At 30.8% G+C, this 23,093-nt stretch overlaps 2 protein-coding genes across 4 annotated transcripts; one reads left to right on the forward strand and one right to left on the reverse strand.

The window, feature by feature from the left end:
• Nucleotides 4,824-7,924, forward strand: LOC109358085. Its single transcript, XM_019602158.1, has 2 exons — nt 4,824-5,088; nt 7,289-7,924. Exons 1-2 carry the CDS (start codon nt 4,921-4,923, stop codon nt 7,820-7,822), a joined length of 702 nt encoding a protein of 233 aa, XP_019457703.1. The 5' UTR covers nt 4,824-4,920; the 3' UTR covers nt 7,823-7,924.
• On the reverse strand, nt 8,749-21,483 carry LOC109358514. Of its 3 annotated transcripts, XM_019602790.1 has the most exons (20): nt 20,712-20,752; nt 19,582-19,669; nt 19,262-19,489; nt 18,812-18,898; nt 18,597-18,686; nt 18,385-18,511; nt 16,718-16,818; nt 15,854-16,022; nt 15,514-15,635; nt 14,373-14,501; nt 14,174-14,272; nt 14,020-14,077; nt 13,873-13,948; nt 13,662-13,791; nt 13,039-13,196; nt 11,837-11,909; nt 11,566-11,760; nt 10,158-10,251; nt 9,070-9,926; nt 8,749-9,039 (listed from the first exon to the last, which is right to left on the reverse strand). In XM_019602790.1, the coding sequence occupies exons 1-19, from the start codon at nt 20,744-20,746 to the stop codon at nt 9,076-9,078; spliced, it is 2,910 nt and encodes a 969-aa protein (XP_019458335.1). In that variant the 5' UTR covers nt 20,747-20,752; the 3' UTR covers nt 8,749-9,039; nt 9,070-9,075. The 3 variants fall into 3 exon arrangements, with proteins under 3 accessions (XP_019458335.1, XP_019458336.1, XP_019458334.1); XM_019602791.1 differs by lacking the exon at nt 20,712-20,752 and adding an exon at nt 21,393-21,483 and having other exon boundaries at nt 8,749-9,926; XM_019602789.1 differs by having other exon boundaries at nt 8,749-9,926.

Here is a 23,093-nt window from a genome sequence, read left to right on the forward strand (position 1 = left end):
CTTATACGTTTTTAGGAGTGTGTATTATTCATCTATATCTATCTCAATGAGCTATTTATCGAATCGTTGTAATTGATGTTCGATCAGAACCCTCCTCTTTTGCAAAAAGGTGCACCATTTGAATTACATTTTTCAACTTTCTCTTATCTTTCTTTAGTCTTATACAATTTCCAGCCAATTTCTCTCCATTTTTATGGTTCTTAGGATCTTTGAATGACAGCAACCTTAAAAATATCCTTGGTTAGTATCAACTTTTTTTAGTGGCAGCAACCTTTTCTGAGTTACAATAGTCTTATCTCTGAGTGGTAACAACCTTATTTTCTAGTACATCAGTCTTATTTTTTAGGGGCAACAAACTTATCTTTGAGTGACAATAGTCTTATTATCTTTGAGTGACAATAGTCTTATCTTTGAGTGACAACAACATTTTCTATGATTGACATCCTTATATTTGAGGGGCAACAACTTTATCATTAACTAGCAACAACCTTATCTTTGAGTGGCGACAACCATTCATATTTTAAGTGACCATAGCCATAGCAATAACTATATTTGCGAATGTGATATTAGTCATATTATTGAGCGATGAAAGTCATATTGTGAGTACAATTCTAAAATAGATTCAACGATGTAGTGGATATAAATTATAGCAACTTGGTACTTTTTTATCCTGTTGACTTTATAGTTGATAGTATGCTTTCATATTTTTTGACATCACAACGAAACTTCTTAAAAAAAGCGACCTAATACGTATTTGCAATGTCATAATTAATATTTTTAATATGATAGCAACATATCCCATAGCTTAATCAACTTAGATACAACTTCAAGTTCTATTCATAACCTTGCTTACATGTGTAAAAAAATTTTTTTTTATCTATTTTAAACAATTTCCCTAAAGTGCTTTTAAACATTTTTTTTGTTTTACAATTCGTGTTATGGTAGTGGTAAAATAGGTGGTTGAGATGGTAATGGTAGCCAATGTGGTAAAGATGGTGATAATCGAAGGGTAGTAATCATAGTTAAGGATTATACTTTTTATGCATTTAATTGGGATTTTTTTAACTACATATCATAGTTATTTTTATTTTTATCTTATACTTGGAATTTATATATCACTTTTTTGTTCTCACTATATAATCAATATCATTTATATTTATACGTTGTCTTTGTCTAAATTACCTAAAATTTATAGATTCGTCATTGAAGTGTATATGTTATGAATAGTAAATGGTTTCGCATCCAAACAGTGTTACTCATTAATTAAAAGCTTCATTCCATTGCATGCTCAGTGAATTCACAATTTAATTCTTAAAACTATTATCAATTATAATTACAAAGATTCTCACTCTAAGTATTTTAAGGGTGGAAGATTTATTATAACTTCTGGGTCTGGACCCAACACACATGCACTAATACTTTTAAATATGAATGAATTTCTAACAAACTTTAATATAGATTCTTTTTTGGTTTAATATTTATACATTGTCAGTGTAAACATTCATATAATGTTAGTATATTATTCATTGTCTATTTGTATTATTTTTTCTGAAAAGTCAATAAACATTAAATATGAATGATGAATAATACAATAATAGTATATAAAACTCTTATATTGTTGATATATACATTTTTTTTCTCTTCTCTTTTGCGAAATTAAGCTTTGTATTTTATTAGCTCAACAAACATAAATGACCTGTGAAATGATGTTTTTTTTTCTTCTTCTGAAAGCTTTAGCTATTGTAATATTTTAAACATGTCTAATTAAGAGTTTTGTTGTTACTTATGAAGTTGTGAATTAGACGTCAATGCTTTGTTGTATGTGATTACTAACCCCAATGGGTAGGTAAGTGTTCTTTGTTGAAGGAATTTTGTAAATTATATGATGATAGTGATTTTTGCTTTTTAGGGTAAAAATCTTTTAGGGATACTCTAGAGGTCCTTCATAGCAAGTTTTAGGTCATATCAAGCTTGTAATAAATAAGCTTGGTTTGTTTCATTTATGAACTTTTTTAGTCTTTTAATTTGGCCGATTTCCTTGTAGCTTATTTTTTAGCCCTATTTGGCATAAAATACAAACTAAAAGACTACAAATTGAATAAGGCCTATAAACTATAAGTAAATAAGGCAAGAAGTCTACCTCTAATAGGACACAAAAATTGTAATAACTTCTTAATCTTTATATGTAATAAAGTTGAGTGGTGAACAAGAGTAACGGGTATGACAAACTATTATTAAGAGGGATAAATGAGAAGTTTGATTTTGAGTTTAATTAGTACTTTAGGAATTAGGGAATAATAAAATAATAATAATAGTAATAACAAAAAGTAATAGTAATTTCATTAGAGAGAATAAGATTATCAAACTATTGATGAATCTATATTAAATTTTGATATACATTCATTAATTGAGTGATGTAATCTTGATCACTCATCATATTTAATGACTAAAATAATTATCATTATTAAAATATATATGAGATAAGTATAATCTAATTTTTTTTATATATATTATAAACAAACATGTTAATTTATTAATTAGAGATGTAAAAGTTCAGTTCGATTCAGTTCTTAGTACAAATATTCAAAAATAACAAATATTGGTAGGGCCATCTATTCTTATCTCTTATGACTCTAACCTAAAATGTGCCTTATCAGAATCTTACTCTACCTACATAATCCTAACCATCATTTTCATGAGTTATATTTATATAAAAAATCATTGTCATGCATTACCCTTCTCAATCTCACTTCCTTATTATTATTCTGCTTAATTCTTGCCTTTATTTTTAGTCTTTTCTTCAATAATTAGTTTAATATCCTCAATTATTTAGAGGTTTTGGGTAGTAAAATAATGGTAAAAGTACAATGAAATAAGAGAGGGAGGGGCATTAATAACTTAGATTCAACTGTTTGATCACTTTGATTGACACTTAGATTTTGGAGAAGGTTAACCTAATATTTTGAAGAGGATTAAAATTTTTTTTATAAAAGACTAATTTTTTTCGGTAATATATATATATATATATAATATCAAACATTATGAGCCATAATAATCCTGAAATTTTAGGTGAGTGCAAAACTGTCAAAACAAATAATAATAATTTTCAAGTTTCTTCCAAACATTTCAAGGAGTCGTGAATTTTATGATGTAATGTTTGGTTGGTAGAAGGATCTTATATATTTGATATGTTTTATTGTTTTATTTTAAATTATGCATTTTAGTAATAAAAAAATTATATTTAAGTGACAATTTAAAGTTGTGTATAAATACTTTTAATTATGCTTTGTAATTGTTATTATCATTTTTTATTGTCTAAAATAACACATGGTTAAGCGAAAAAACATGCACAAATCAATTTTTTAAATATTTTCTAAACTCCTGGATATTCACAGATCCGCTGAGTAACTAAGGACCCGCAAGTAGCAAACCTAGTAGGTATCAGGTCTGGGCCCAAACACCCATTGTCAATCTTAGATTTAAAGAATTTCTATATTAGTATATTGCAGAGTAATTAAGCCTTTATCTTTAAAGAAAAAGGACATAAATCATTAACTATCACTCATGCAATAAACCATTCAATTAAAAAAGCAATTAATCATGTACAAAAAAAAGCAATTAATCATGTACAAAAAAAGCAATTAATCATGTACCCAAAAAAAGCAATTAATCATTATGAATTCATTTAAAATTGAAATCAATTTTATAAAACTATATCAAAACTTAGTTTTGCAAACGTTTCCTAATACACCATTATTATACTTGTGTAAAATAGTTCGGTGCCTAAATTATTCAACTTCAACCTGATACTATATACTTAGTATTACTTATAATGTTGAGATATGCATGCATGTAACCAGAAGAAACTTAAAGTTGATCAAATTCGAGGAAAAAGCATGAATAAAAGGTGGAAAAAGTTATCCCATTATATTCCCACATAAAAAATAAGCCCAATGTTTGTAATTTAGTGCAAGGGTTTATTTTTTATTCATAACTTTAATCTGGTACTTAACCACTCATTCTCAAAGGAAAAGAATCATTCTAGTACTAGAAAGGTAAATTGTTGTTTTTGCACTTGCATTTAAGTGTAAAAGTATCATATCATTTAGGAGTGAGCATGGGTCAGTTTGGGATGGGTTAAGACTTGTCCCTTACCCGACCCTGAATGTTGGTCTGTCATTTTTTTTAACCTGGATCCGGCCCTAGACTTGAAGCTAAATCGACCATAAATATTGATCGAGTAAGTCTTTAAACCCGACCCGACCCTAGACCCGATTAAATATAACGCATACTCATTTTAGATAAAGTCTTTTCAATATTACTTATTATTATGAATATGTAATTTGACATAAAATGATATATGTATATATATTGCTAATCATATATATATATGATGAAAAAATTAGAGAATCAATGATACATTCGACCAAAAAAGTGTAATTACTCGATACACAATTGAATTGAGACGCATACAAATATAATGAGTGAATGATCATGAGACTAGTCGGGTCAGATCATGTTTGGTCCCTACTTGGCCCTAAATATTGATTGAGTCTAACAGTTGAATACAAATCTGGCTGTAGACCCGATGAGACCTGACTCTATTCAAGTTCGATCATGATTGAACCACATTGGGTGAGCAGTAGGACCAAGTCATGTTCACCCCTAATACCATCATATCTAAAAGATAAAAATGTTACATCATTCTCTTTTTTTATATTGTTTTTTATATATTTGTCTCTCCAATCCAACATCCTACCTCATTCTCAAGAAGTGCACATACATTCTTTTGTAATATGCATATATATTGCCCTTAACCCTTAGAGAGGAGAATAGAAGGAGTGGCAATAAAATTTGAAGTGAATTTGCTTTTAATAAAAAAGAGCATAAGAAGAAGAAGAGCAAATCATAGGGAGAGAAATGGAGTGGAAGAAGTGCTATTTGGATGTGATATTGGTGCCTTTAGGATTTGTAATAAGCATTGGCTACCACTTTTGGCTATGGCATAAGGTTAGAACTCAACCACACACAACCATCATTGGCATCAATGCAAGTGGATGCAGGAATTGGGTTAGGGCAATGATGAAGGTACTTATATATATATATGTATACTTCATATTTTTAAATTTAATTATGGTTCATTATAATTAATGTTTTCTTTTTATTGTTGTCATGGAAGAAATCATTAATTTGATTTTTTATTATTGATATAATTGGTCAATTTGTTTCATGTAAAATAGGTATGTATCACTTGAATATTATTACCCAAGAAAAACTATTTTCATTAATGTGTTAGAATATTATTGAATAATAATATAGAACATTTTTTTCTTCGAAATTAAGATAATTTAGTCTAAAATTTAATTTTGAAGATTTAGTCTTGATGCATAACAGTATATCTCTTCACACCCCACATTCTCAAAAGATATATCACAAAAAGTCTTGAAGCATATGCATGTTAAATATTAGTTCTAAGTTATTAATTAACAAGTAGGCCTAAAATATCTTTCTATTTAAATTATTACAAGTCAAGATTGGACAATAGTTTTATAAAAAAAAAGTACCTTGTTATATATAATATTCTTGTTCCCACCAAATAATATGCTTTTTCAATTACTAGACACAAATAAAGGAATGTTCTTTCTACATGGTATAATTAGATGAATATCCAATAGAAGTAAATTCTAGCTAGACCTAGATCAATGTACATGTGCAAATATATGAATGAATATTGAAACAGAAAAATCTAATAAATTGTGCAACAGTTATTATATTCAGTTCCTTAGTTCAAATTTCTTTATCAAATCTAAGTGTTCCTTTAAGTTTTTAACACTTTAATCCGTAACAAATACGAAAAAAATCATTTCCATTATTAGAGAGTGTTATTATTTTTATACTTATTTAAAGAGTAAAAGTATTATATCATTATATCTAAATAATGAAAATGTTATAATATTATATTTTTTACTAAAGAGATCCTAACTCACCAATTCATATTAAATATATCTATTCACATTATTCTACTTTAGTGCGTTATGACTAAGAATTTATGCATTCCAGTGTGGTGTTTCCTAAAATTCTCCTTATTCCTTAGAATATATTCCAATCATAAGTGTCTCTGAGGATTGAAAGAGAATATTTCTTAATATAAAGAGATAAGTTATTTCCTTTCGTCATTAAAATTATGATATATGTCTTATTTAATCATTTTTTATAAAAATATTTTTAAAACAAAACAAAATAATACACATGTCATACTTTTAATAGCTGAAGGAGATAAATTATATTATAGTAAGAGATGATTCTTTATTTTATTGAAAGAAAGGATAGCTACTTTTTTGAGGCACTCTTGATGCTATGAGTATTACATAGCACCCTTAATCTTGGGCTACATTTTAATAATATTCTTATACTTAATTAATCTATATTTTCATGATCAATCATTTATATTACATGGTTTATAAATGGTTTTTGATTAATAATAGTTAACCTTTTAACCTATACTATAATTAATCATGAAAGTATCTATCATCAACAAAGTATAAAAAATGGTATCTTTAAGTAACTCAATAAGAGGAAGGATCTCTTTACATTTAAGTTACACTAGTTACACTCAATCTCAATCATTCATTTTCTTAAATTCAACGGACCAAATGAGTAAAACTTAAAAGTTATTTAAGATTTTTTTTCTCTCATTATTTATATCAGTCACTGATTTGGTCCTTTGAATTTAAGAAAATAAATATCTGAGATTGAGTATAATTAGTGTAACTTAACTTAGATGTAAACAGATCTTTCCTTACTCACTAAGCACAAATATACTGGTAAGATCTGTCATGTCTTGCAAAAGGTCTCAAATCACCTAAAAATGACAAAATTGGTGTAGAATAGTAAAAAAATGATATAAATTTTGTACATTAAAATTTGATAATTTTCTTTCTCCAAAATAAGAGGTAAATAACCATTAGAGACAAAATATATATTGTTAGATTAAAAATTTATATCATAATCAATATATCATAACATCATTTATTTGTATCATTTATATTTAAGAGTAAAATGTAATTGATTAAATATGTGCAAAAGACTCTTTAACCGATAATGTATACATTTTTTCTTTTACAAAAAAAAATCAATTTTAAATTGATGTATAAATTTGCTATAACATGATTTTTTTGAATGACATATTCAGAGCATTAGCAATAATATTTAGTGAATGATTACTAAATTTGATTATGTTATAGTTGATTAATTCTATGGAGACTAAGATATGAATTGATTATGACAGGACAATGAGAAGAAAAACATCTTAGTTGTTCAATCACTAAGGAACATAATCATGGGATCAACTCTAATGGCTACAACCTCAATCCTTCTATGTTGTGGTCTAGCAGCAATGATAAGCAGCACCTATAGTGTAAAAAAGCCACTCAATAACACAATCTATGGTACTCATAGTGAATTCATTATAGCACTCAAATATGTTACACTACTCACAATATTTCTCTTCTCATTCTTTTCTCACACTCTCTCTATAAGGTTCATAAACCAAGTTGGTATCTTAATCAACATTCCACAGGACCCTTTGTCTTTGGTGACATATGAATATGTTAATGAAGTTTTGGAGAAAGGGTTCATTTTGAATAATGTTGGAAACAGGTTATTCTATATAGGGCTATCTGTTTTGCTTTGGATTTTTGGTCCTGTTTTGGTGTTTCTATGCTCTTTTACTATGGTTCTTGTGCTTTATAATCTTGACATTGTGTTCATTAGTGGAAAGGGAAAGATGGTGGATGTGAATGAAAACAAGGAATTTGTATGAAATAATGTTATGTAATGTATGTATATTAATTATATATATGTTGAGGAAGAATTGAAAGTTGGTATTTTTTGTTATATAATGATTAGAAATGTGTATGATTCATCCACATTTGATTATGTTCTATGAGTTTACTACCTAATTAACTGACTGCATTGTGTGTTGGTATTCTACTCAAATCTGGTTCAATTGTATGTAATCAAATACTTTACCTCACTCACATAAAAGGGAACTTCTTTTCACAGTTATGTTGTTAAAGTTGTAACTCATGTTTTACAATTTTACTAGTTTTATCTCTCAAAAATTAAAAAACTTAAAATAATCTTCAAATATTTCAAATATAAATCAAATTAATTATTTTTGGATCAAATTAATTAATATCATGTGTTTTAAAATATGCTAAAAAAACTAATTTGACCCATATTTAAAATTTATGGGACTATTTTGGATTTTAAATTTTTGAGAAACCAAACTGATAAAATGGAAAAACATAATGGACTAAAATGATTAATTACTTACTTCACCTTCAACCAATTAGAAGAGATGATTCAACCACATAATGTCATCTGAAACCCAATTTCTTTTACAAGTAATATCATGCACTACTATTAATAACAAGTATAATAAAATATTAAAATTCATGTTTTATGAACACTGCTCAAATTATAAACCTTATACTAATAGTTAAATTTCAAAACATGTTGTGAAGATGAATTGATAATAGTTTAACATTACTAGAAAATGCTGAATTATAAGCAAACAACTTGAATAACAGATAAATGTATTCAAGATAAAAAGTTACAGTACTAAAGGTGATGAAAATAAAATGGTGGACCTAACATTAGATAAGGGACAAAGATTTCAACCAAGTCAAAGTTCAACTTTGTGTACATAAATTGAATACATTATGCAGCATGCCATGAGACAAATTCATGTAATGCTAAGATTTGAGATAAAAGAGATCCAAAATAAAGTCAGTGGTTCAATACACAAGATTCCTACTTAATGGAATATGAGGAGCGTAAATGAACAAAGTCTTACCTTAATAACAAAATATACTATTTCTAGGATTTGAACTCATAACCTTTTGGTCGGTAAGCAGCAGTAGTATCATCATTAGGTTGAGGCTCACTCAACAAAACCAAACCAATATAATAAATTATTGTATCTATAATCATAATGCCAAGAGGGAGATGATAAATTATCATCCATACAATTATCATAGAAAAGGGTTTAAAAAAGGAGTGTTCCATTCCTTAATTAATCAGAGGCCTAGCCATATTTAATTGCTCATCAGGTCCACCTTGCTCAATTGCAAATCTTAGGAAATCATCTGGCACAGGAATATTCAACTCTGAACAAACAAGTTGAACAATTTTTCCAGTAACACCTCCAAAGGACATCTTGTTCAGTGTTATAGCAATAGAAAACCTGTGTGTGACATCACAAAACCCAGTAGATCCACCCATTCCAGAATGACCAAAGGCAATGGATGATCCATCCTTAGAACTAAACCTCTTAAACCCGAGCCCGAAACCCTCACCAGGCAATGCTAAATTCTCATACTCTCCAACACCCAAGAATTCGTCAATAACTTTAGGATTCTTAAAGAACTTACCTGCAGCACGGGTCCGAGGATTACTATCTTTGTTGGTACTGGAGCCTTCACTATTATCCTGTAAATCTTCGACGCTAGAGACTTGTTCATAACCTGTAGGGTTATTATCTGTTGAAGGCAAGATTAACTCTTTCCGTCCAAAACATTTCCTATTTTTGGGGGCTTTCTTAGAAGAAAATAGTTTGGGGGTGTGGGGATGACTTCCAAGTACCGGCTGTGAAGCAGAAGAATGAGGTGGAGGTATCTTGCCACCATCGGCTAGGGCTGCATAGTAGCGCGCAAGTGCCCGGGCAGATAAATGTCCATTAGCAGCTGGTATGATGGCACGACGAGCATGCAATGTATTGAAAAGAGCTGGCAGTGTGGTTGCAAGTTGAGCAATTTGCTGTGGCTGGAATGAGGAGGGAAGGTCAGGACGACCGGTGAGCCCTGAAAGCTTCCGTAAATCATCTGTATCTACGGTTAGAGCTGCAAGGCGTGATTCCACCCCTAAAAATATAGAAGTGATGATGCATAGTTACAATTAACAAAGAAATCAAAATCAAAATTTTCTTTTACTCCGCGGCTAGCATAGACAGTGCATAGCCGACCCTACCTAGTGGGATAAATTGTTATTATTGTAGCATAGACAATGCCCCAAAAGTATAAGAAAGCTCATAGTATGCATCATGTAAAATACAAATTTCATACCATAAGAAAAATAAATCATCAAAAACTTACCCGGGGGAATCCCTACATACATCTCTCCTTCAATATGGAGAGGACGGACTATGGCTTCTTCAAGGATCTCCTGAAATTTCTTGCCAGATGCATGCTGTTTTAAACAAATAAATTATTAGAACGCGATAGAAATCCTATTAGCATGATATTTTTACTGGCAATTGGTTTAACCATTTCAAGAAGAATAACATCAAAACAAATTGCAACTATGCAAAAAGTAATTTTATCAAAATACAAAGATAAAATCCTATACGATTATCATCAACATGTAGAAGAGATACCACAAGCAACTCCATAGGATAAGCTACACACATTCGAGACAAATGACCTTATTATAGAGTATATAGCTTCTTACATTATAACAAGGCATGATAAGAGTACTTGAAATTATTATTTATTAGTCTTTCTTTTAACTAGCATATAATCCCTGCTATGCAAGGTAAAAGAAAAACATAACAATATTATACATACATAAACAAATAGTCTCATATTTTTATGGGGTCATCATCTTGATGAGCGTTAAATAGTCTCATACTTTTCTCACTGAAGGTCAGACCATTATTTCAATTATAAATAAACTATATGATAACATAAAACAATGATCATTACAACCAAAATTGAAGGGATTTATGCATAGGTTTATGATAATTGACAGCGTAACAAATTTTAAAAAGAATAAAAACAATAGCATACTTATTATATAGAGATAAAATTAGTTATCTCAAAAAAAGTATTTGGGCTCCTCATTAATTATAGGCCCTATGTTGCACACTTATCGCACACTCTTACAAGTCGGCACTGCCTAGATGGCAGCAATGGATTATGCATTGCAGATTAGGGAAGACACTTCCTTTTATACATACTAGTATATCATCCCTTGAATACAATACTTCAAAAATAAAATAACATAATATTAAACCCACTTAAATAGAAGTACTTTTAAATAATGAACAACAAATTTTAATCTATTTTTTTAGAAAATATAACCTTCAAAGTTAGTGAATACACAGAAAACTAAAATATGCAAATATTAAGAGTAAATTAATTTAAGAGAGAATGCCATTGTGAAAACAAATTAAATAAAAGGAAGAACGGAGAACAAAAGAAGCGATAATTAAGATGTGTTCAAATTTCAGTCCCAATCTTGACCATGAAGACAAAAATTTCATTTAATAAATTTTAACTGAGTCAAATGTCAAAACTAAATATGGATTACCAAATGCAAAGTTAAAGTTCCATATTACAAATTCAACAAGACAATGCCATTTATATGAGATATAGATGATAGATCACCATAAAAAATAATACTTTTTTTACACTTATTTGTTCAGAAAGTTAATAAAGCGTTAAATAAGAGAAAAATTATTAGAACAGAAAAGATTTACAAATTTTGATATACAAGTCATACCTCAATGATTCCACCGCACAACCAGCCAAATGACAAATAATGATAAAACTGCTCCTTGCCTGGTTCTGTCTCAGGTACTGACTTACAAATGTGATTTAAACATTCATCCCAATCAGACATAAGTAGAGGGTTTTCTCGAGTTATGTCGGTCATTGCATTGTGCAAACCAGATGTATGGTTGAGCACATGATGAACCTGAAACATAATATTAAAACATTCTTAAAAATAATGGCTTCAGAACTTCAGCTAGAAAAAAATATTAGTGTTTTACCTTTATGGCATCCTTCCCATTCGACCCAAATCCTGGCCAAATATTGGCAACATTCTCCCCAAGATTTAGTTTTCTGTTTGATAATAAACAGATACTTATTTCAGGTTTAGAAAAACTCTGAACATGAACATGAGGAGGAATGCAAGTGAAATCACAAAAGTAAAACCAAATGTGTCTATAAGTTAATGAAAGCGTAAAACAAAAATTAAGTGTTTCTTAAAGTGAACATACAAAAACTACTCACATATATGGATTGAAGAATGAGGAATGTAAAAATAAGTTTCCAGCATTCCAATTCCATATTTTATGAACTTTCTTCTCATAAATGAAACAAAACTCAAGTTGAATAAAATATGACTTCAGAAAATATTCTGGTAGTCTGCCTCTGTTCTGCTTAGAAATGTTATATTAAGGCAAAAGCAAGTATGCCATGGAACTAGAATGTAAATCCGAGACTTTGAAAAGAAAAAAGATGTTGAAGAAGAGGATCCTTCAATTCAACATATTACAAAAGTTGACAAAACTAAAGTTATTTACTATCAAATAAAGATTTTTTTTATAGGCAAATATTTTTTACTTTTTTTAGGGGATGGGGAGAGAGCACACTTCTGGGGGTTGGACCCAAGATGCTCACACTTCATATCCTATGGCTCTATTAACTCTGCTGACTCTTAAGGACAAGATGTTACAAATGCTGAATCGAACATGATAACATCAATAACACTAGACGGTCAGCAAGGGCAAGCATTAACAGTTGGATTAGTTTTGGATTTTCATATTGATTTGGTTAAATACAGAGAATTTGTGAATCCTAAAGCTCCACCACAACTCATTGGTGACTTTGAAGCATTCAAACATAACCAAAACCCTTGTATTGACGGTATTCAGAAATAATATGCATCTTTTTCTCAATCAAATGAAGGCAATAGAAAGCCATAGAGAAAGTTGGAAGCTTATTTGAATATAAAATTCAAGACAGGAGGACCGTGAATGAGATAAATCTATCTTCAGATAAACTATTGGACTGATGTAAGTTTACTAGTAATACTCAATAGCATGTAACTCAGCAAAGCCCTACAGCTTGTACTAGTTTCTATGTGAGATAAAAACTGTATTTGTCCAATAAACGAGAAGTTAAAGCAACAAATTCATGGGTGTGCTTCAAGTCTACAGTTATAAAATAATAGTATCTTATAACGTACCCATTATCAACCAACCAATGCATCATTCCTGATGTGATACCCTTTGTAACAGAGAACACTGGGAAAAGGCTATCAGACTTGACTGGACGGGGATCATATTTACCAAGAACTCCAGCAGCAGTGTCAATAATGACCTCTCCATCTTTGTAGGCACATACCTTAAGAGATTATACAGAATTTTTTAAAACAAATGAACACATGCTTGAGCTATTTGATTGACTCTTCAAATCAAATGCAACAACAGCAACAATAATAAAGAATAACATCTCTCGGGTGATCTACTAATTATCTATTAAAAAGATGAAATACTTAGCTCAACAAATTAATGGAGGGCCCAATTATCCCAAAAGCTGAAGCTGTTAGTTAAAAGCCCAAGATTGTATTTTGTATCTCTAACATTCACTAATGATTAATTTTTAAAGTAAATTGTTACAACATGTATACTCTTCATCTTCAATCATATAAAGATATGCTAACAGAACATGTATTCAGCAATTCAAATTCTACGTAATCAAGACTCTTGTTAAGAAGTATATATGCCTGAAGGAAAATAATCATAAACACAAACAATCTCAAGCTTCAGTATACCAGTGTACTAATTATCAAATAGCAACGACATGCACCTGGATTCCAAGTACTTTATCATTCTTTCCCAGCTCAATCAAAAGTTGCCTAAGCTTGGCTTCTACATCAGAATGGACTGGTGAATCAAAAATCCATCTATCATTTACTGATGGCCCTTTGTTAATGTACCTGGAAAATGAACCTCAGTTCCGCTACAGAAGAAACAAGCATGGAGAAGATAACAATCATAACCAGAATATCAAGACTGACCCACTCAAAACTGATTCTGCGAATGGCTTCATTATGTCCATATATACTATATGCACATTCATGGTGGCAGAAAGCCCTGCATCCAAGTCAAGTCAGTAAAATAGGTTGTGAGGGGAACAAATAAGCATACAGTGGGAGACAACAAACCTCTTAGAAGATTAAGAACCCTTCCAAATATTACAATATCACCAGGAAAAGCATCAACCTAAAAATATATATGCATATATCACTGTATCTAACATGAAATTAGTAGAATAACCTTAGAACAGGAAAAAACATGCAAATTTATATCTGCACTCACAGGATTAAACCGTTTCATTTCTTTTTGGTCGAGATTCATTTTCTCCTGTATAGCCTTCATATTTTTGGTTCGTTGATCGGCCAAAGACTTCCTTGTTTTCTGAGTAAAACCAAAATATAACAGAATTTGATAAAACTTAGACAACTGAAAGCTGAAAAGGCAACAAAAGCCTATCTTCAGGAACTAAAAGCATACTTACATAGGATTCGTTTGCTTGTGTTGTAGCACGAAAGAATACAGTTACTACCTCCATTGTCTGCTCTGGTAAGTCTACACGCAACTTGAGCCCCATTTCTGCTAATGCAGACAGAAGGGCCACGAAGTCCCCCTATAACAAAAAAATTCATACTAGGTCATCAACTACAAAGATCATTTGGAGAAACCAATAAGGGAAACTTGCACTAATTATAAAATCTTTTACAATGACGTTTTGTTCCTGAATAAGACTGTGAACTATTAAGTTTCAACCATGACTGCGTTAGTGTAACAAAAGCACCCAACTAAAAACTTAATCTATCAAGTGATGTAGGAAAATGGCATTTGCATCTTCCCTTAGAACCACACTTTTTGGAGGAAAAAATCCAGATCAACATCCATCACCTTGTCCTGCTCACTTTCTCATGAAAAGAATGGAAAAGAAGGTCATCAAGATCAAAGCGCAGCCTAAATTGTGAAAGAGTGGCTTCAACAGCATGTTAGAGTTAATCCTAAGGTATAACTAATAGGTGAATGCCAAATAAATATATCTGAAAATATTATCGCTTAATGTGTTGGAATAAATGGGCCTAACTCCACCCCAAAAGCAAGCTCATAAGAGAAGGATCATCCAAGTCATTATAAATGACTCTTGAATTATATTATCAACTGTATGGGACTTCAATACTTTAACACCCTTCACACCCAGGAAATGAACATCTGCGAGTAACCCAACTTCGGGGTAAGCTCTGAATCTAATACCATGTTAGAATAATTGGGTCCAACTCCACTCAAAAAGTAATCATGGGAGGAAGATTGTCCAAATTATTATAAATGGTTCTTGTCTTATATGTGGAACTTCGATACATTAACAAAATGATTAAAATGAGACAAGAATACCTTTTAGTACACAACCTCATCAAAACATTTGCCTGAGAAATGAGACTCAATTTAAAACCCAAGTCTTCGTAAAAAGGCTAGGATGGGCTTGCTGCTCAAGCCAGAGCATAATAACTACCCTTCAAATTTTATGATCTTAGACTCTAGTTAAACAATTATCATAACACCTAAGTTAACCATGTATAAATATTATAATTTGGTTAGTATCTATATAACCATGAAAAGGCACAAAAGCCAGCACCAACCTCAACAGAAGACAAAAACATCTTTGCAAGTGCTTGCTTAAAGGTGCTTGATAGTTTCTTTGTAAGCCCAAAGTCAAGTAAAATGGGACGATGAGGAAATTCCTTGCTCACGAGAAAATTTCCTACAACAATTCCAATAAGATAGCCAAAATATTTCATGAGGACATGGAATAATAAGTAAAAATTAGCACAGAATGTTCACTTAACGTTGATAAAGTTAGAAGTCTTCTACATCAAGTTGGAGATGACATACATCACAAGTATATGCATACACGTGCACATGCCTGAGCATGGATGTGCACGCACATAAAGAGAGGGAAGACGGAGACAGAGCGTATACCTGGATGAGGATCACCATTGAAAAACCCATCAACATATATTTGGTGGGCATAAGCACGAGTAATCTCCTCAACAATCTTTTGTTTATCAACTCCAAAAGCTTCTAGTGATTCTAAATCATTCAACCGAATGCCATCCATGTACTCTAAAACAAGAACTTTTTCTGTAGACTAGCATTAGAAACAAGATCATATAAATAAGCTAAACTACACAAGAAAAGAAAAGCAAATAAGAATGATAATGGAGCATATTTCATTTTGAACCCCAAAAAAGCTTCAGTTACCAACAGAAACTCGTTTTAAGCAAATACATGCACATGAGGATAACACTGCAATTATCCACTTGCTGGAAATTTGCAATTGACATGATTTAAGGATAGATAAATAAGGCAATAAGCGTGTGGATATGGGAGAGGAAAAAGTCTGTGTATTCAGATATGGGACCTCCTAGGAAAATAAGAATAAATCAGGCCACTTCAACTGTCACAGAGAAATGTGTAAAAGAAATTTGTGAATATGACTTTCCAGGTCTGGGCTTGATCATGAAAGGCATTATGCCACGATGCAATAACTATATTTTTGTAATAAAATGGAGTACATATTATATGCTTCTTTAATTCATAAATGTTTTTCCAGAAACAACAGAGAAAAGGATGTATTAAATATAAATATAATTAAAATATTTTTGAAATAAATATATCCACTAATCTCACGGATGAGTAGAGTAGTATCAAATAAAAAGGGTCACTTGTTTCAGGCATCTTTCTATTAGTATTCTGTGATAATAGTATGTTGTGATGCCTCCTCTCTAAGATCATCATTATGTATAAATATTTCAGTCATTTTATTTTATAGATAGAAGATACCTGAATTACGTCTGGGATCAAGACATCCACTCGATTGGCATTCATATTTCTATCTGATTGGTTTCTGCAGCCAAGATTTTTAGCCACCGTTCTAGTGTTTTCTATAAAAGAAGTTTTAATAAGAGACCAACTTGTAGCAATGGAAAGTAAGACATACATCAAATTGGGCACAAGCCTATATATCTACATACAACTAACGTAATTACAGTTCAATGTGTGCAGTACAACTTATGCACATTCTGGTACAAATAATTATAAAAAAGATTAAACTACCGCCTTAAGACATAAATATGATGATTATGCCCAACTTGTGACAAATATAATCAATTCTGTTCAGTTAGGTGTCTTAATAAAGGCATCAGCAAGTTGTTTGTGATGTGACCGGTTGCAATACTACATAGCTAATCTTATCAGACTAAATTAAAAGCAGCTTGTAGTTTTTGTACTCTCATGAAATACTATGCTTGAGACAATGTGAGTTGCAGCTTGATTTCCAATTAGAGCTGCATATCTCATCAAGTGAAAAATACACCCACAACAGATCACGTGTAACCCCTACCATCACTTCATAATTATGCACTTAATCTTGTCACCAAATTAACAACCGTTTCAAAGGTAGAGCCGCACAACGTAGATGATTTAGGAAAGAGCTTTGGAAGTCTTTGAATTTGCAACATATTACACATCTATTGGAGATATAAAACCATTTTTGAGCTAACTGATAAACAACAACCAAGCCTTAATTATGTTCATAATGCTTTATCATGAATTATGTTCATTAATAAAACATGGTCTCTAGCTTTCTTAATTGTTTCGCCTATGGTTTTTCTTGGCTTCCCTCTTCCTCTAGGAATTGGGTTAACCTCCATTTGGTCTAATCTCCATGTCGGGGCTTCTAAACATCTCCTTCATATATGTTCAAATCACGTATACTTTGCCTTAGTTCGACTTATACGAAAGTCATGTGCTTCTAAAGTTTGTCTCCACATTTCTAGAATCCCATTTAATCTCTTTCGAGTTTCCCACTAGGACATTTTCATCTGCGAAAAGCATGCATTGTGGCACCAATTCGTGAATATGACCACTAAGTCCAAGATCAATATAAACAAGTATGAGCTCAATGTTGAACTAACTAATATCTTAAGTCTTTAGGAAAGTTGGTTCCTAACATGATATCAAAGCCTTTTGCCTCTATGATCAAGTGGTTAGGATTTCAATCCTTTGCGCCCCATTGTCCATAATCATGTTAAAATTTCAACACAAGGAAAAATGGAAATTTGCACTGTCTTGCTTCCCGCTCAAAAGGCTATTGTGAGATAGTGGTGTTATATGGATATAAAACAATTCTTGTGACTCCACTAATGAGCTTCTTTATTAGATGAAAGACATAAAGCTTGGAAGGAGCTTTGAATTTCTACAACAGATTTGTCTACAATAGATTAGTTAAGTCCCTCATTGGATGGGAATATGAGCCAAGAACCCTTACTAATGACTTAAGCAATGCTACTCCTCATGATCTAGCTTTTAGAATGGATTTAGGCTCAGTTATTCTAATAAGATCTAATTACTTGAAAATCCAAGCACCTAGCCCCAAGAAAATACACAAGAAAAGTTCAAAAACAAATTTAGATCTAATATGCCAAAGATTAGAGAAGATCAGAAAATACCAGCTTCGTGATTGAAGTCAAGTTCTTTAGGAGCTTCTTTGCACCATTCATCAATCATAGGATTAAAGTTATATTGCGGCTCGGCCCATGCTATCCAGTCAACAATTGACTTAGCATTTTTTAAGTCCTGAAAAAAGTATAAGCCCAAAAACCATTTGAAGACTTCCATTTATCTTTATATCCATATCTCCCAAAGGATAAAACAAGCAAACCTCTAGTATGACTGCCTTGATACCATCATGTTGAACTTTAACAACCACTTCCTTCCCATTGAGCAAAGTTGCACGATGGACTTGCGCTATCTACATTAAGTGTATGGCTCAGATAGGATTCACTAAACTCACTCAAGGAAAATAACTAATCAATGATGATTGGAGACCAAGTTTTATGATCATCTCTACTAGAAAAAGTAACACCAGGATCTTACCGATGCTGTTGCTAAAGGTTCATTGACAAAATCAGAAAATATCTCGTCCATTGACTTCCCCAATTCTTTCTGTATTGTTCCATAAACCTTGCAAAAACAAACTAGTTTGAGAAGTCTAGTACTGATACCGAGTGAAGAAAAATATTGAAATTCCCATTCATATTAGCAAATGAGAGCGCCCTTATTCTCGTTCCTGGATTGTGAAGTTTAAACTGACAATTTTATTTTCATCAACAGAACTGTAAATTTCAATAGCAGTTCCAAGTAAGTACAAAAGACTAAGAATTCTTATACTAACCAATCAACAAACAGAAAAACATTTATAATGCTCATGTCATGTGAGGGAAATCTTGTTCTTCACAGAATCGCTTATACTAGAAATCATTTCCCAAGAGTATTTTCTATTCTTTAGTAAATAAACGAAAAATGATTTTTAAAAAAATAAAACACCTCTTCCAGAGGGCGAGGAGGAAGGGAGTCCTGCAAAAGCTTCAAAAGACGTGTATAAGCTAGGGGAAGCACATCTGCACGTGTTGACATATATTGTCCAAGTTTCACCCACAAGCCTTCCATCTCTAATATCAAATTTAGAACACGCTTAGCATTACGCTCATGAGCCTTCTCCCACAATGCAGCATGTCCAGATTTGCTAGTCCATTTCTCCCGCTGTTGTACAGCCTACAAAGACAAACAAAAGCATGTATACACCTATTTATAAATAAAAAACCAAATAAAAAAATGAAACACCTAAGAAACCAAAGGAGCTTTACCTTATAATCGAAGTATATTACTAAGGCCATTGTGAATACTCTAACACGCCTTCTGAAAATGTTTTCCCAACCCATCCTCGCGAGTGATCTACAACATGAATCAAGTTTACTTTTAAGGCCATAGAACAGATATGGCAGAGTGACTATATTGTAAATACATATTTCCAACAAATCAGGAAGTGAGAAAGTCAGACACTAACACAAACTGAAAAAGCACTGAGAAAGAACAAAAAGAAAACCCAGTAAAAACGATAAATAATTTAAAGCATACAAATGCCCATAAGCTCTAAGCATTTTAATAGTATAGTAAACGACTTAATGCAAGTTGATTATTAAGGAAAAGTTTTAAAAGTGATATGGATAGTTGGATACTATAATACAAGTAGTAAGACATAAGCATATTGAACAGAACAACTGTTGAGACTATTTAAATATCTCAATATCAACACTACTATGCTGAAAAATGGTTCAAATTAATAGGGAAAAGTGCAATTGGCCACCGTTTTATATTAAAATTTAAACCCTTAACTTATTGCTTTGAATCTAACTTAAGTACTACCTTAAAGATCCTAAATAAAAAATTCTACCTGCCACCTCTATTCTTCTAAAAAGAGGTTAAATGTCAGTACATGATAGAAGATGGGCCTATGCATAATCCCACACTTCAAGCTCAAAGGATTCTTGCTTGTGGGAGTGTTTGAGCGTAATAAAGTTGTTCATGAGCCTTCTTCTAATAGCTTTAAGCTTACGGGAGAGTTCACCATTAACATTGTATCAGAGCTTTTATGATCAAGTGGTTCGAGTTTGATCCTTACGGTCCCATTACACAAAATAACAAGTTGAATTTTGCAAACAAAGTAGGGTAGGTTATGCATTATCAATGCTGAAAGCCCAAAGGACACTTGCATGAAAGACCATGTTAGATATAAAATCATTACCAAGCCTTCATTTACTAGTTTAAGGTTTTAAGAGAGTTGGTCCTTGAAATCTTAGATCCCTGAAGAGTAAGAACTGCAATGACATTCATTACAGAACACCAACATTCTAACATCTGTGTGTAATATACTCCAAAAATCTTGGATTCAATCAAATAACTTCTATCATGACAATATCGAAACGTAGGAATGTACGATGAGTGAGAATCCCAGATCGCCATACCGCACATCTGGATCATTTCAAGTTATTCTAAATGACAAGTAATTCAATTGCAATACTAAAAGGTAGGGAAGGACATTATTTTCATAACAGCTATTTTCCATACCAAAATTAAATTTACATCCTAAAATTGAAATTAACAGTCACATCTACAATTAACATATTTATAAATTTTTAAGAAAATCAAACCATTAACTGCAACAAAAGAACATTAACTCTGTTCAAAGTGAAATATAATACTACAATAATGATGACATTTTTTGTATAACCAAGACTATAGCTCAGGTAAGAAATTAGAATTAACTATTTTCGGGTGCTATTCCTCGACAAGTATGACTGTTACAAATTAATATCTTACACCACTAGACTAACGTCTCGGTATAATAATGATATTTGAATACTTGAAAAACACGGTAGAACTGAGATTTCATTCTACGTGTGTATTTTCAAAATTACGATCAAACATTTACCCCTCTACACTGATGATCAGATTCACACAAAAATCAGGAAACAGCAACAAAAATTCAAATTAAGGAATATAATTCATGTGATGATGATGATTCCGTTAATAACGAATAGAATTAATGAGCGATGAGTAAAAAAATGAATCGAAATTGAGGTAATGAAAAAACGAAGAATAACGGTGTGATCATTACCTGAAGGTTTTGGAAGAGGAATGAGGAAACACGGAACATTATCATATAAATATAATAATAAAGTACGTTATATAATTATATTATTTTAATAGTGTAAAGTTTCACTAAATTTCAACTAATGTGAAAAGTTCAATATAATAGTTACTAAGAGGTGTAGTCACGCCGATTAATTTTTTAACTAAAAGGGTGAGATATCTTTACTATTACTAAAATAAAATATAATTTATCTGCAACTAAAATATATCCGATTTTTCTTCCTTTTTATTTGTTGACAAATACATATATGAAGGTTTTTCAAATATAATGTACTAACAATTGTTAGTTCAAGTGATACATATTTAATTTCCCTTAAGTAAGTCTTGCATTCTAGACTTTTGGATGAAAAAACATTTGCATGGAGAGTTAGCATCATATACCTTTAAATGTTTCTGGCTCGGACAGTATTACCTTTATTGTGAGCATATATAAGTGGGAAATCAAAAAAATATTAGAGAAAATGTTAATATCTTATTTATTTTAATTTTCCTTTTGAAAACTTGCTCATATCTTACATATAATAAGGAAATGCTAAAATACTATTTTTGGTCATTTCTTTTATTTTATGTTTCAATTTGATTTTGATCTACTAAAAAACATTAATTTATTATTTTATCTTACTTTTATATATTAATTTGGCCAAAGTATCAATTTAGTCATATATATTGTGAATGAGTTGTCAATTTATTGTAAAAGATAATTAATCATTGTTATTAGGTGAGAAAATGCATATTTCTAATTTTTGACATATCTAATATAAATCTAACAATATTATTATAATAGAATCATCAAACAATAGAAAAATATTATATTATATTATAGTATAAATCTAATTAATATTATTAAAATGGGAATTTATTTTCTTATATAACCAAATTAAAACCTCAAATTCGATAAAATAATAAATTGATGCTAGTTTATCAAATAACTATTAAAACTAAAAAAAAGAGATAAAGAAGCAAAAGGAAACTGTTAGTGTTGAGTGCTCCCTTTTTTCTTCAGAGAAAACAAGGTAGTAGACCAACCTCGGGTGATTTTCCTCTCCCTTTGTTTTTTTCCTAACATTAGAATTTTCCATTTTTGTTTTGTGAAAAAATGTATATATTGATAGTGCGATATATCGTTATTGTATCACTCATCATTCATGTTTTATAATTATTGATTTTTTAGGAAAAGTAATATAAATAAGAGTAGGATCAACTTACTAAACTTATTCTTCATCCTAGTCATCAATTCTACAACAATGGTTCACTAATTGAAACAATTGAATTTCCTTAAAATTGATGTCTAGGATGTGGACCATTGAATTTTCTTAAAATTGATGTCTAGGATGGAGGTAAGTTTAAAAATCTTACTCTTTGAGTAAGTGGATCTCTCCTCTATAAATAAATGATAATTAATATATTAACTGTGTATAAATCTATACAAAAATAATATATATATATTAAATGTGTACAAGAATATAAGACCAAGAATAGTATCTAATGAATTTTCTATTTTTTGACCTTTTCTTTTAAATGGATGGCACGTTTTATGAGCATTTATTTAAAATTATAAGGTAGGCTACCAATAAGTTGAATATTGGGTCAGACAAAAAAAAGTGTCCTTTTTATATCTATAATAAATTAATTTGCCTCCAAATTATTGGATGTAGGACATTTTTTT

This window comes from Lupinus angustifolius, chromosome LG10 (assembly GCF_001865875.1).
Source record: "Lupinus angustifolius cultivar Tanjil chromosome LG10, LupAngTanjil_v1.0, whole genome shotgun sequence".
Classification (NCBI taxonomy): domain Eukaryota; kingdom Viridiplantae; phylum Streptophyta; class Magnoliopsida; order Fabales; family Fabaceae; genus Lupinus; species Lupinus angustifolius.